This window comes from Sarcophilus harrisii, chromosome 1 (assembly GCF_902635505.1).
Source record: "Sarcophilus harrisii chromosome 1, mSarHar1.11, whole genome shotgun sequence".
Lineage (NCBI taxonomy): Eukaryota > Metazoa > Chordata > Mammalia > Dasyuromorphia > Dasyuridae > Sarcophilus > Sarcophilus harrisii.
In genome coordinates this window covers 219724942-219741353 of record NC_045426.1, presented here as the reverse complement: position 1 = coordinate 219741353, position 16412 = coordinate 219724942, and the positions used below count along the sequence as shown (strand labels likewise).

Sequence of the window (16412 nt, the reverse complement as noted above, 5' to 3'; positions counted from 1 at the left end):
TTTGTTCAGTATACACCATATCAGCCTTTTTAATATTTTGATCCCAAACCATATTTTTCAATCTATCTTAATAAAATCAGTCAATTTCAAGATCACTGTTGACATAATTTGGAGAATTGTCATTAAATTTATTTGTTTGAACTACCATTCCCAAACAGACATTGTTAATTTCTTCTAGATGTGGAAGGGACTGAGAGACATGACATATTTAAAACAGGAGATCTGCAATGGCAATACAAATGACAGGAGTTCAGACTGAGACATTCAGACTCTGGGTGTATGGTCTGAATGAAAGCTCAAGAGGCTTTAACTGTAACAAATGAAAAATAAAATGAGGAAACAAAGGGTTAAGCTTCTAAGCATATCCATTTCTTAAGCAATGCATGCCAATTCCATGATAAATCAGGACCAGGCCTCTGTAGCTTGGCACTGGATCCTGAACACAGGGGAGAAAGTTTTAGGTATTAAAAACAATTAATCACAAGTAGCTAGGTGGCACAGTGGATAGAACACTGGCCTTGAAGTCAAGAGGATTGGAGTTCAAATTTGGCCTCAGATACTTAATACTTCCTAGTTGTGTGACCCTGGGCAAGTCACTAAACCCCAAATGCCTTAGCAAAAACAAACAAAAAACCAACTAATCAAATACTATCAACTAGTTAGAAGAAAACAACCAGGATACAAAATTAGGTGATCTTATTTCTAATTGGAGAAAAGATAAGGGACTTTGGAAGTTTGAAAGGGGAGAACAAATAGATACAATTCCCTGAAATCAGAAAATGATGTACCATTCAATCCAGGTGGTTATATTCAATGAAAAAAGGAACATAGAAACAATAATTGATTGACCAATACAGGTCTAGTTTTCAGATAAGACATATGGATTGCTTGAGATGTCTAATTGTGAGATAATTATTTGCACCAAATCTTCAGATCTGACTAGATTGACCCACACCTAACACCCTATACCAAGATAATCTCAAAATGGATTCATGATTTAGATATAGTGATATTATAAGCAAATTAGAAGGACAAAGGTTATTTTACCTCTCAGATCTGTGGAGAAGGAAGGAATTTGTGGCCAAAGAAGAACTGGAGTTCATTATTGATCACAAAATAGATCATTTTGATTATATTAAGTTTAAAAGTTTTTGTAGAAACAAAACCAATGTGAACAAGATTAGAAGGGAAGCAATAAACTGGGAAAACATTTTTACATTCAAGGAATCTGGTAAAAGCCTCCTTTCTAAAAGACAGAGAATTGATTCAAATTTATAAGAATTCAAGCCATTCAGACCTCTTTGTAGTGGCCAGAAACTGGAAACTGAGTGATTGCCCATCAGTTGGAGAATGGCTGAATAAATAGTGGTATATGAATATTATGGAATATTATTGTTCTGTAAGAAATGACCGGCAAGATGATTTCAGAAAGGCCTGGAGAGACTTACATAAACTGATGCTGAGTGAAATGAGCAGGACCAGGAGATCATTATATACTTCAACAACAATACTATATGATGATCAATTCTGATGGAGGTGGCCCTCTTCAACAATGAGATGAACCAAATCAATTCCAATAGAGCAGTAATGAATTGAACCAGCTACACCCAGGGAAAGAACTCTGGAAGATGACTATGAACCACTACATAGAATTCCCAATCCCTCTATTTTTGTCCACCTGCATTTTTGATTTCCTTCACAGGCTAACTGTACACTATTTCAAAGTCTGATTCCTTTTGTACAGCAAAATAACTATTTGGACATATATACATATATTGTATTTAACTTATACTTTAACATATTTAATATGTATTAGTCAACCTGCCATCTGAGGGAGGCAGTGGGGGGAAGCAGGGGAAAAATTGGAACAAAAGGTTTTTCAATTGTCAATGCTGAAAAATTACCCATGCATATATTTTGTAAATAAAAAGCTATGAAAAAAAAAAAAAAAAAAAGAATTCAAGCCTTTCTCCAGTTGATACATGGTCAAAGAATATGACCACACAATTTTCAGATGAAGAAATTAAAACCATTTCTAGTCATATGAAAAGGTGTTTTAAATAATTTTTAATTAGAGAAATGCAACAACTGAGATAGCACTACACACCTCTCAGATTGGCTAAAACAATAGGAAAAGATCATGGCAAATGTTAGAAGGGTTGTGGGAAAACTGGAACACTTAATATATTGTTGGTAAGAGTTGTGAACTGATTCAACCATTCTAGAGAGCAATTTGGAACTATGTCCAAAGGGCTACCAAACTGGGCATACCTTTGATGCAGCAGTGTTTCTATTGGGCTTGTATCCCAGAAATCTTAAAGGAGAAAAAGGGACCCACATGTGCAAAAATGTTTGTGGCAGCCCTTTTTGTAGTAAGAAATTTTTAGGAAATTAAATGGATGCCCATCAGTTAGAGAATGGCTGAATAAGTTATGGTATGTGAATGTTATGGAATATTATTGTTCTATAAGAAATAATCAGCAGGATGATAAGACTTACATGAACTGATGCTAAGTGAAATGACCAAAGCCAAAACATTATCAAAATTTAACATTTGGCTTTTGTGAGCCAGTCTGAGCTGGATCCAGCAAAATTCTACTTATTTCTCAATTGTTGGAGATTTTAAAAAATATATTATTCTGACTGGAAACTCTAAGCAAATTAAGAAATTGAGTTATTGCTATTTACTAAACATTCCAAAGCTAAGTGAAGCTGGATCCACAGTTTTCCTTTTCCTCAGGCTTTTTAGCCTAAGAATATCTACTATTGCCTGGTTAGGGTAATAGATGTGCTTGGTCAAGTGGTCTTCTATTTTACTTTGTGTGAATGCATAAAACACATCCCTTCTTTGGAGTAAAAGGGCAGTAACAATGGAATAGGAATTTTCTGATGGGAAAAGAAAGGGAGTGGTAGAATATAGCTAAGAGAACCAACATTCCTAGGGTGGGGACCAAAGGAGAGAGTTAGCATCCCACCCTCTCCCTTACACTTTCAGTCTCAAAACTCAGTCAGTACAAAAGATTTTGCTTTAAATATGCTCAAGAAAATGACCCTGGGCAAGTCACTTAACCCTAATTGCCTCAGCAAAAAAAAAAAAAAAAAAAAAGGAAAAACAAGAATTTAGCTAAAACCAACAACTAAAATATCTATGTAATGGAGAAATATTAGCTTACACAAATATTTCAGGGCAAAAGCAAGCATAATCCCCCTTTCTACTATGATTTGATACTCTAATAGAAACAGCAGCTAGAGCAATAAAACAAGCAAAAGAAATTAAGGAAATAAATATCAGCAAAGAAGTAAAATTATTTCTATTTATAGACAATGTGATGTTTGGGTGCTATGCTTAAGAAATAAAAAAATCAAGAAATTAAGATGATAGTTAGCTTCAGCAAAATAATAGTATACAAAAAAAAGCACATAAGAATTCATCAGTATCTCTATTTTACTAACCAAAGTCAAAAGAAAAATTGAGAAAATTCCATTTCAAATAACTGCAAAATGCAAAAGTATCTGGGATTTAAAATGATGAGAGATAAAAGGGATTTCCATAATGCAATTATAAAACAGAATTTACAGAAATTAAGGAAGACTTTTCAAGAAACTCAATGGACTATGCCAATACAACAAAATTGATAATATTATTAAATAATATTAAGTTAACATGTACATTTAGTGTTATAACAATCAAAAGATCAACAGATTATTTTATATAGGAAATAATAAGAAAAATTAAGATGAAAGAATAAGTCAAAAGCTTCAAGGGAGATAATTTTTATAAAGTAGGAATCAAGGCTACCTATCATTATTAGTACCTATATCATAAAAAAGGAATTACCACAATAATTTTCATAAATGATTAAAAAAAATAGAAAAGAAGAGATTAGATAGATGAGATCTAAAAGCAAGGGGAAGCATAGCAGCTTAGTGTTCAATAAAACCAAGGACACAAAGTGCCAGAGAAAAGGCTCTATTAAAGTTTAGTCCAACATTTTACATCACACACCATAATAAATTCCATATGAAGAAATTATCTAAATGTGAAAAAGTTACATAATTTAAAAAATTAGAGACTGGAGGGGTGTTATTTCACAATTATACTAAGCAAACTAGGAGTAATTTGACATAGGATAATACAAATTATACAAAAAAAAGGATAAAATTTTAAATTTAGATAAAAGATAAAAATACCATTTGAAATATAAATTACATAGAATTTAAAAGTATCTGCATAAACAAAATCAAGAAGAATAGTTATGACATGGGGGGAAAGAATCTTGGCACCAAATATCTCTAGGAAAAAACCTTCCTTCTTTTCTCCCTCCCTCCTTCCTTTCCTCTTCCCCTTTCTCCCTCCCTCCATTTTCCTTCTCTTTTTTCTTTCTTTCATTCCTTCCTCTCTCCTTTCTTTTTCTTTCTTTCTCTTTCTTTCCTTCTTTCCTCCCTCCCTCCCTTCATCCCTTCTTTCTTTCCTTCTTTCCTTCATTTCTTCTTTCCTTCATTCCTTCTTTTCTTTCTTTCTCTCCTTCTTTCTTTCTTTCTCTTTCTCTTCCTTTCTTTCCTTCTTTCCTCCCTCCCTTCATCCCTTCTTTCTTTCTTTCTTTCATTCATTCCTTCATTTCTTCTTTCTTTCTCTTTCTTTTCTTTCTTTCTTTCTTTCTTTCTTTCTTTCTTTCTTTCTTTCTTTCTTTCTTTCTTTCTTTCTTTTCTTTCTTTCTTTCCTTCCTTCCTTCCTTCCTTCCTTCCTTCCTTCCTTTCCTTCTTTCCTCCCTCCCTCCTTTCTTTCTTTCCTTCATTCTTTCTTTCTTTCCTCCCTCCCTCCATCTCTTTTTTCTTTCTTTCTTTTTCTTCCTTTCCTTTCCTTTCCTTCATTCCTTTCTTTCTTTCTTTCTTTTCTTTGTTCCTTCTTTTCTTTCTTTCTTCACACATTCATTTATCCAGCCATCCATTCATTTATTTATTTAGCCTTTTTTCTCCAGCTTATTTTATTTTTAAATAATAACTTTTTATTTTCAAAATACATGCAAAGATAGTTTTTAATATTCACCCTTGCAAAACCGTGTTCCAATTTTTTTCTCTCTCCTTGCCCCTAGACAATATGTCCCCAATATGTCTTAAACATGTGCAATTCTTCTATATTTATTTCCACAATCATCATGCTGTACAAGAAAAATCAGGTCAAAAAGGAAAATGAGAAAGAAAACAAAATGCAAGCAAAGAACAACAAAAACAGTGAAAATACTATGTTGTGATCTACACTCAGTTCCCACAGTCCTGTCTCTGGGTGTAAATGGCTCCCTCCATCACAAGTCTAGTAGAACTGGTCTCAATCATCTTATTGTTGAAAAGAGCCACCTACATGAGGATTTGTCATCACATAATCTTGCTGTTGCTGTGTACAATGATCTCCTGGTTCTACTCACTTCACTCAGCATCAATTTATGTGAGTCTTTCCAGGCCTCTCTGAAATCATCCTGCTGATCCTTTCTTATAGAACAATAATATTCTATAACATTCATATACCATAACTTAGCCATTCTCCTACTGATGGACATCATTAAAGAAACCCCTTCAGTTTTCAATTCCTTGCCACTACAAAAAGACCTGCCACAAACATTTTTTGCATATGTGGGTCCTTTCCCCTTTTTTATGATCTCTTTGGGATACAGACCCAGTAGAGATATGCCGTAAAGTTTCTAATGGGGAAGAAAAACAAATAAAAACCTTTGTGATAGCAAAAAAACTGTTATATGATCATCATTTCAGGTATGGATATACAAACTGTTATAGAAGGCAGCTAGATGGCCCAGTGGATAGAGAACTGGGCCTGGAATTGAGAAGACCTGAGTTTAAATCCAATCTCAGTCACTAATTAGTTATGTAATCCTGGCAAGTCACTTAGTTTCCTCATCAATAAGATGAGGATAACAGCACCTACTTCCCAGAGCTGTGAGGATAAAATGAGATAAAAATTGTAAAGCACTTACCACAGTGCCTAGCATTATTGTAAATGTTATATAAATGTTAGCTATTATTGTTATTATCATATAAATGTAATGGAATTTTACTGTGCTGAAAGGAATGATAAATATGGACAACTTAGAGAACTTTGCAGAATGAAAAAGGAGAACCAAAATAATATATATAATGATTATACTAATGTAAATGAATACAATATTATATGACAATAGAATTCAGGTATAACACAAAAGCTAAAGTTGTTTCTAGATGACTGACATTAAAATACACTTTCTTTTTGTTATGTAACAATAAGCAGAAAGTTACTTGTATTGTCAGTCTCAATCACTCAATATATTGGATGATTCTGCCTAACTGCTTTTTAATGGGAAAGTATTATGGGGAAGAGTTACTAGCTGGAAAGGACTTTTTGTGACAAAGCAAAATGGAGCCTAAAAAAACCCCAAAAAACAAAAGAGAGAACTGTTTAAAGAGATCAGCATGGAAGTACAAGGAATTCATCATCTCTGTGATTTTTAAGACACAGAGGGCCAAGAGTAGGCACTGAAGATGACTATAAAAGTAACATGATTCTATAAGAATCATAAAAAAGGGTGAAGTCAGCAGAATAATAACTAACCACTGTAATAGTGTAACACTGTAACAAAAGGAAAAGACCAATAAAATGAAACCCAGTGGCAATAATTATAACGACTGAACAGACCCCCTAGTTGAGAAAATGTACTTTCTTTTACTGAAAAGGTGAGGCTTATGGGAGTGGAATGTTGCATATCATCAAATAGGGTCAATGTGGGTTTTTTTTGTTTTTTTCATTCTTCAAACTTGTTTGTCAATGGAAGGCTTGCTGGTAGGGGAGGGTTATTTTTGGAAATGAATGGTGATGAAAAGCATTAGTAAGAAAAAGAACAGAAAAGAACAGCATCAGTAGCAACTACTAAGCTGTACTTGGCAATGAATATTAAGTATAACAAAGACGGTTTTAGACAAATTGGGTGGGGGGGGGAGGGAGAGGAAGAGAAGGATTTGGCATCTGCATTCCCTGGAACCAGTCATCCTCATTTTTCTCCTGGCGATTTACTGCCCTGCTACTGTTACTGTTGCTCCACCCTCCACACCAGAGACCAAGCCCAGCGGCAGCTATGTTGTTCAGCTCAGCACTCACTGATCCTCATTTCCCGCCTGCCTGTGTCCCCTGCCTACTAGGGGTTTATACATTTCTCTTACTTTGGGAACTATAATCAATACAACACCAATAGCTTCTTCCCCATAATACTTTCCCATTAAAAAGCAGTTAGGCAGAATCATCCAATAAATATATTGAGTGATTGAGACTGACAATACAATAGCTTCTGGAAGGGCAGGTCTATGGACTACCCAATAGATCAAGACACCCACTATTCCCCTCAATGTGTTGTCTCCTCTGATTAGAATATAAGCTTCTTGAGGAAAGCTACTACTTTTGCATTTGCATCTCTAGCTTTAGCACAATGTTTGTCAGTTAGCATTAGTAATTAATAAGCATTTTTTCATTATTTATCAAAGAAATTAATAAAAGGCCTTTACATCAGGGCTTCTTAAACTTTTCTACTTGTGACCCCTTTTTACCTGAGAAATTTTTATGTGATTCTGGGTATACAAATATTTAAAATAGATATATAAATCAAACATTTATTGAAAGTTAAGACAATTCTCTGGTATATATATAATTTTACCATTTATTAAAGACAAAAGTAAATTTGCATACTAATAAGATTTATGTGCTTGGTTATTTTTTACAAAGAATTAAACATTGATGCAATTTTTGATACCTTTTACAATTGCCACATTTTCAGCGATCCCCACTTTTAGTTACATGATCCCATATAGGATGGCAATCCACATTTTAAGAAGCTTGGCATTAGATGATAGGATAGAGGAATTAGTAATTGACAGCAGAGAATTTGACATTTAATTCACTTTTATCTGCCAAGGGGAACAGACTTTAGACTGAGAAAGATAGAATAAAAATTGCTAATAGAGAATTGCAACCAAAAATATCTACAAGGAGAGGAGTTAAAAGTTATATGGGCCATTTTGCGATTTAGTGAGATGGACTGCATCCCAAGGTCCTGAAAGAACTTGTGGAAGTATCTCTTCAGCCACTCTTGATGATTTCTGAAAATAACTGAAGAAATACTGTTGGAAACTGATAAATATCCTAATGTTCAAAGAAAGAGAAGGTGAAGTGTGCAACTTTTGGGCTGACATGTTTGATTTAAATTCCTAGAATTAAATCCCTAAAATTTTACAGTATTTAAAAAGCATTGATCAATAAGAGTTAGTAGGGATTTATCAAAACCAGATCATGCCAGATTACTTTCATATTCTTATTTGACAATAATTAAATTGATATGTCATAGATATAGTATGCTAAGATTTAAGCAAAATATTTGACAAAGTCTCTTATGCTCTTCTTGAATATAGCATGGAGAGAAATGGGCTAGAGAACAATAAGTGGGATAGATTCAGAACTGGTCAAGTGACTGTACCTAATTACATCTGATATTTTTCAGCACTTTACAACTTTATATCCATTATTTTCTTTGACTCCAGAGAACAATAGTTAATGGACAATATCAGTTTGAAGGGAAAATTCTAGACGGATATTCCAGGTCTCTCCTTGGTTCTGTGCTATTCAAATGTTTATCAATGACTTACTCTACCGCATAGATGTGATAATTATGAAATTTGCAGGTGATACAAACTGATAGATATAATTAATATGGATAATAGTCAGGATCCAAAAATATCCCAAAAGGCTAATATATTGAATTAGTAAGCACCTTCTAAACTTCAGTGTGAGAAATCAATTGCTTAAGTATAGGATATAAAAAACATGGCCTGACAATAGTTCTTACGTGTGCTTCAGTGAACTTGCAAGTTAAATGCTCAGTCAGTTGTGTAAGATGACAACTAAAAGAACTAATGTCATCTTGACCTGCATTATAATATCTAAAATGGAGCACTACTATGCTCTGTTCTGGTCAGACCATATCTGAGTTATTGTGTTTAGTTCTGGATATTACAGAAAGGACTTTACAATCTCATGTCCAAAAGAGACATTAATATGGTTGGGGAACTTGAGACTACATCATATCAATATAGATTACAGGAACTGAGATGAATATGGCCCAGAAAAGACTTGGGGGAGAACAGGGAAAATTAAGGATAATAGATAGGAACTGTAAAGAGGAATATATTAGGCTAGATGTAAGGAAAATTTTCTTATAATTAAAGCCACCTAAAAGTAGAATAAGCTGTCTTGGTAGGTCAAGAAAATAAGATATCCTCAAGAAAATGTTGGATTATCACTTGTTGCAGATGCTGCTTTCCTGTTCACAAACAGGTTGAACCAAATGATCTCCAAGGGCCTTCCTAATTCTGTGATTATGTGAAATACCAGACAGTGGATGCCTGCTAAGGAAGTCCCCCTGGGTGACAGTATTAAATAAAAAAAACTAAAAATGTTCCCAAACAGACCCAGTTCCCTAGTTACTTGTTAATAAGGTTATATTCTCCAAAGAATTCCCTTAAAGTTTATTGAACTAGTTTCTGTTTTCAGTCTAGCCTATCTTTTGAAGAAATGATTTCTCCACAAATACCAAAAGCCACCATGGCAATATCTATCTTGTTTAAAGCTAGATCCTTCTGGCCCCTAAAAACATAACCTTCTATCAGAAAGCCTAAAAATTCAAGACTCTCTGCTTGGGAGTAAAAAATTTGGGGCTTCTTGTCCCAATCACAAATGGGAGGAGATAAAAGCTAAGAACTCCAGCCAGTGAAAGTGGCTGACTCTGTTCCGGGGGGATCTGTTCTTGTGACTATGTATGAAAGTATGTAGGGCTCTTTCTCCCACACCCTCAGTCTCTCTTTTGAAGAACAATGACTGGGTAACAGTTTTGATGGTATAATCTAAGAGGTCTTCAGAAAGTTCCAACCTATGCAAAAATATCCCAGAATTCTTTTTTTTTTGGCAAGGCAACTAGGGTTAAATGACTTGCCCAGGGTCACACACCTAGGAAGTGTTAAATGCCTGAGGCTACATTTGAACTCAGGGCTGGTGCTTTATCTACTACACCACGGATCTGCCCTGCCTTAGAACTGTCTAACCATCTCTTCTTGGCTTGCTATTTCTTTGGGATTAAAACTTTGTGTCTTCAGAAAAAGCTCTCTAGGAAGACAGCAAGAGAAGAGATGGTAACACGTGTCAAGATATAGCTGTGGCAAAAAAGGTGACAAAAAAAAAAAAACTTTCAGGACCAAGAATGGTGGTACTACCCCATGTTGGATCTGGCAGCTAAGTCTATTCACCCTGCTCAGTGAAGTGCTATTCAAAGGCAGAAGCAGTCAAAGATTGCCATTATGATCTGAGAGATCACTGGGCAAAGGCCTCAAATAAGAGCAAGCACCAAGTGCCCTTGGTTCCAGTTTGCAACAGGATTATGCCCTCATTCCCCTCTTCCAGGAGTCCATCTCTGGTCTGGCTGCTGGTGTCCTCCTCTTACACACACAGCTTATACCTACGGAGAAAACTAGATAAGAGGCACTGGGTCCCCTGCAATGACCCTGAGCAACTTATCTTTAAGACCCTCACTGTCCACTTGTGTAAAATGAGAGTGTTGGAGAAGATCATCTGTAAGATGCTTTCTAATGCTAAATTCCATGATCCTCAGCCTTGCCCTCTGTGTCTCTCATACTTAATGGAGTCATGGTCTCCTCACTACTGGGGTCATTTCTCCAGCAGTACAGATTATAATCTACCCATGCCTTCTTATGCTTTGCCATTCTTGTATATGTGCTCTTCAAAACTCTCCAGAAGGGGTCCATCCAATGTGCTGAGGGAGCCACAAAATTACGAAAGTTGTTATTGTTGTCATTGTTATTCTTCCTTTCTTTCCAAAGAAGCCCAAAGGCATCACAGGGTGCTCTCGACTTATGCTGGAACCGGATAGAAGTAGGGCAGAATGGCACGAGATTGTCAGACTGGTGGTCTCCCCCAGAATCATCCAAGTGCAGGAGAGTCAGGACCGCTGGAGATGGCCTAAGGTGCAGTGGCAGACGCTGGCATCTTCAGACTGAGGGGATGCTGGAGGCTCCACCCAGCCTGCTCGCGCTGCCTTCATGTCATCTGAATAGATTGTTCTGATTGCCCCTCCCCATTTTTCTAGAGAGATTCTTCACAAGCAGACTTCCCTTTAACTCATTGACAAGTTCAAGGCCTGTTGATGTTCCTTGACCTAGTTTAGCTCACCTGCAGAGACCATTTTACTGGGGTGTGGCCCCTACGTGAGACATGGGTGACAGGGAGACCCTGAAGGTGGACAAGCAGCCCTAACAGGAATCCGCGAGCCCTCCCCCCAGGGTGCTAGTCCTCCCTCAATACCCCCCACTCCAGAAGTACTAGTGTGGCTACTAAGGCAGTCAACCAGTATCCTTCACTCTCACTACAAGGCTCAACCAATTTTTGGTCAAACATCTTTATGCTTCATTTTGCCCATCATTTAAAACTGATATTGTATTAAAACCACCACACTCTTTGGATTAATTCTGATACTTCAAAGACGTTGGGATCGCATGATTTACAACACTATAGCATCATCCGAATACAGACTATATTTTAATGCATTTTTAATTCAAGGAGAGTACTTAGACCACTGAAAGCATTAATCAGTTTAGTAAATGTGAATCTTCTTCCTCCTTTTAACTCCCTAGTTCACTGTCTATTGTGATGTCTGTCCAAGATAAACGTACTAATGGACTAACTCCATGGATGAAGTATCCATTTAACTACATAGTATACTTTGGATAATAGTCATTTTTCATCCACTTGGTTTTTCTTCTATGGATAGTGTTTTGGGGCTTGATTTTAAAGTCTGGTCTTATTAGCTGATGATCTGACAATTCAGAAATAACTCTCAAATCTATCAATAACAAATTGTTTCCAACCATCAAGATATAGTCAATGTCATTTTACATGATGTTACTCATCAGGTCTGGCACCTCCCAACTGTCTTATTTTTAAAAAATTATTAATATGCAGGAGTGAGACTTCAATATAGTCTATAAACTTTTGACCTTTTTAGTTTCATGATTTTGTCATGTTTTATAATTTTATTTTTTGCTGTCCCTACAGTATGTTCACTAAAAGATCTCACAAAGATCTTACATTTAGAATACCAACAATACTAATGTATTTATAACAACATAAAAACAGTGACTCTTAGCACCCTGTCTGCTTTTTTAGGTACTTTGACACAACTTCTACAGAAACGAAAGGGAACCACTAAGGATCTGTTTCATGGGCTGTGAATTCATCACACAGTGGCCAATCAACTAATAAGGAGCCACTTAATACTTAGGCTGATTTTCAGAGAATAAACACAGCCTGTTGCTGGGGTTGTACTCAAAGTTTTTCTCGCATGCTAAACTTTCTTAGAGCTTGTGCTCTACTGGCAAGCCTTTGAAAACTGGGGGGGTTGGTTCCATATTACAAGAAAGCACTAAACTTTTGTGAACTTTCTCTTATATACTTATAAGTTACTATATATTATGATAGTTATTTGTCAGTGTTTCATATTTCCCTACTAGAACATAAAGGCAGGGATTATTCCTTATTTAATCTTGCTAAATCCTTAGTGTCCAGCATAGGGCACATGCAGAAGCAATTTAATGAAAAGAACCTTAGTAATTGCTCGAGATCACATAGTTATTACTGTCATAAATGGCTCTAGAGTCTAAGGCTCTTGACTCCTAGTCTAATACTTATTACATTTTCTATAAAAAACAAAAATCTAAAAACTAATCTTGTGCAAAACAGTCTGAAAAATATGTAAAATGGTCATCTGATTTATAGTCCTAACTGCTATTATTAAAATAAAGAGAATTTGTTTTAAGCTTGCACCAAAGTTTCAGGGTACTGAAAGTATTAACTTTAGAAAAACAACCATGAAAATACTTAGTTCTTCAATAATAAAATCATTTATTATATAAAAATATTTGTTTACAGATGCTGTTGCTTCAAAGTGACATAGATAAAATGACACTTAAGTAAATAAACAAAACAACAGTAAAATTTAGAATACATCTGCAGTTTGGCTTTAAAAGAGATTGGATATAGACATATTGAAAGGTAAATGTTATTTAAGTTAAAGGATATGGGTCATATTTCATAATCACTTCAGAATGCCTTCTGACATATCTATTACTGAAGAGGTCTGCATGTCCAAAGTGCTGGTATCATAGCCTAGTTTCTTCATGTCCTTCGTTACCACATTCAACAAAAGGGTAACAAATCCCTGGGAGCGAACCCTTGTAACTGTGAAGAAACACAGTATTAGCCTATAGGGAAATGGAAACTTTCAGAACATCACTCAGAGTGAAGCTTCAAATCCTGCAGTCTCCAGAAGCCCAGGATGGTCTTTCTATTCACTATGCTTAAGCCACAAATGCTGCCCAAAGACTATTTTCACATTTTTGGGTCTGCTAGTTGGATCCATGTTTACATAACTTTTAAGCTATGAGCTGAATACAGCACTTTTGTAGTTCAAGAAACAAGAAATCAGATCTGGTAGCTGTATCATAATTGAAACAACACCACCACTAACTCCCATTTGACCTCAAGAAGGAAATGAGATTTGATGAAAAGTTCTAGCTCACAAACAAGATTCAAACCCCACAATTCCTATCAAGAATGTGAAGAACCACAGGAAATTTTCTATTGTTTTCTGGCTTCAAAAAAAGTGACTTCTAACTTACAAGCTATTTTGAAGGCAGGAATTGCGTCTTATTCAGAGCTCTGCTTAGCAGACAATAAAAAATATATGAATCAATGAATGAACTGAATGAATGAAATAAGCAATGGTTCCTTGAAGACCATCTTAAAAAGTGAACATGTTCTTTGAAGCTTTATTTGGGATGAATCCAAATTAAATTATTTCTTTACTTCATTTATTAAGGATAACTAGAAGGCCAGAATTAAGTTGTTTTTTGTTTTCTTGATCTAATATTGTAAATTTCTTCCCACTGCATCTTTTTGTTTGGACCAGATAAAGCTACCATCTCTGTCCTGGAATCTATGTCCTAACCCTGACTTGGAAATGCAAAGACCACAGACTGTTCCAGTGTAGATCTCTCTTCAAGCTCTGTGGAATGGTCAGTGTTATGAGGAGGCAGAGGCTTGAACAATCACCCAGCCCATGGTCTGTCTAGCCCTGCCAAGTCTTTAGATAGCACTTATCACTCTGCTAAAAAATGCTACTGGGCTCATAACAGTTCCTACTATGCCTTTCTGGTTTTTTAGAAACCTTGTAGAATGTAAAATTTATTCAACCAACAGCAAAGCATCTCACCAAACAAAAAGGTTTTTACAACATTCAACCAACAAATGGTGGGTCCCAAAGCATTTCACTGACAGTTAATTTTCAAAAGGGTGGGGGGAAGGGAAAAAATAATAAAGCTCCTTCCTTCCCAGCACTAGTGGCAGACTTTCAAACTAATGTCAGACTACCTTCTATTGGCTCCTTACTAAATAGTGTACTTTATTATAAAAGAATCATATATTTTTATTGTTTCCATTTACTGTCCCTAAGCATTTAAAAGGGACGGGAATATGATGATTACAAAACTATGGATGCCTCTGCCTAAAAGGCCATTAGTTTCCATGTTTCTACCCAGTCTGAGTTTTATTAAAGTATAGAACTATCAGGCAGGAATTCAGAGGAAAAATGGGCTGAAAAAGCTTTTCTAAGGAGGGAGAAGGGGAGAGGTATAATATTTTTCCTGAGTTCTGCCTTTTCAGGGATATTTGCTGATTGGATCTGCCCTAAAACAAATAATACACATGGACTTTCCTCCCTCTTCCCTTAATTCAAATGATTTAATGACTCCTGGTAATATTAAGTTTTTTTTTTAATCTTAGCCAATTCAATTATTCATATTTTAGAGGCTATGTGGCATACTGATAAGCCTCTTAACATTCCCTGCCTACATCCTCTCTGTAAAAAAGGAAGACTTATATGTCCACTATTCTGAAAAACATTTTAAAAAATTATTTTGCTATTCTAAGTAACCATTCTGGAATTTCTGGTCTTTGGAAAGAAGAGGTGGCTTTATATCAGCTGCTCATGATGAACTATTTTTTTTGGGGGGGGTCTGGTTTATGGCAGAGCCCAAAGTAGAAAAAAAGAAGAAAGAAACAAGCATTTATTAAATACTTACTATATGACAGGCACTGTGCTTAGCACTTTAAAAATATTATTTTATTTGATCCTCACAATAACCTTGGAAATAGATGCTATAATGATTCCCATTTTATATGTGAGGAAAATAAGATAAACAAACTTGCCAGGATCATATAGCTAGTAAATGTTGAGGTTATATGTGAAATCAAGTCTTGCTAATTCCAGGTCCAGTACTCTATCCATTATTATCTATCTGCCACGTAGGCAGATAAGACTTAAAATATAGACTCCTATAAGAACAGTAAAGTTTTAGGGTAGTTTTAAAATTCTATAAAATTAACTTCATGTAGGATTGATTTATTCTCTAATCCATTAGTTTCATAAAGTAAAATTTAATATCCTGTTTTGTTATATTTTTGTTGTATTTGTTTTAAGGTTACAAATTATTTTGAAAGCTGTTAAATAGATTCTTGCTGTTCAACAGAAAATTTATACACTTCCCCAGTGATGTAAACGGAAGACTCCATACAATGTTTATAATGTCAAGTATAGTTTCCAACAAACATAATTCCACTTAAAATACTTGCTTTGTTCTCTAGATAGAACATTCTATTGCCTAATCATAACTAATAAAAAATTATTTCTAAAGAAATTTAACCTATTCATTATACTTAGGCCATTTGTAATGAATGAATTGCCATCTACAAATAACCTATTTGCTGTTTATAATAATGTATTTTCTCTTTCAAGGAGACTTCAAAACAGACAGCAAAGTAAGAAAGAAAATGATATTCTGACTGAGTCAATGATTATTCATTTAAAAAGGTAATTAATTGCTACTTTGAAACCATTTTCAAATTGTTGCTAAGACAGTTTTTTTCATTTTCTCTATCAGGCATGGTAATTGGTGGGGTTGTAAGCGATAGACAATGGGGGGAAATGCTGAAGAGAGGTGGATTGGTAGAATCAGACAAAAGGAAGAGGGCACTGCTTTAATCTTACACCAGTCACATGGCATCTAAAGTCTGGAGAAACTTAAAAGACTTGTTTTTGTCTTGTCTGAAACACTGCATAAGAGCTGTAGAAAGCCATGAAAAAAGGACAGGAAATGGAAGAAGAAAGAACCATTGCTATACTCTATACCATTGCTGTCATGAGAATTTTTCTAATCAGATGACCTGGGTTCAAACCCTGGCTTGAACTCTGATTCCTCAT

General features: G+C 35.3%; 1 protein-coding gene across 2 annotated transcripts in view; it reads right to left on the bottom strand.

Moving 5' to 3' along the window:
- Nucleotides 1-16412, bottom strand: part of B9D1 (B9 domain containing 1) — a 70361-nt gene that overhangs the window by 25921 nt on the left and 28028 nt on the right. The window contains exon 7 of one of the 2 annotated variants that reach the window (XM_003761326.4): nt 12978-13333. The exons of the other annotated variant lie outside the window; for it this stretch is intronic. Coding sequence (XP_003761374.1) covers nt 13191-13333 — 143 coding nt within the window. The 3' untranslated portion in view covers nt 12978-13190. Of the gene's footprint in view, nt 1-12977; nt 13334-16412 lie in introns of those variants that run through there. 2 annotated transcript variants of the gene reach the window in all.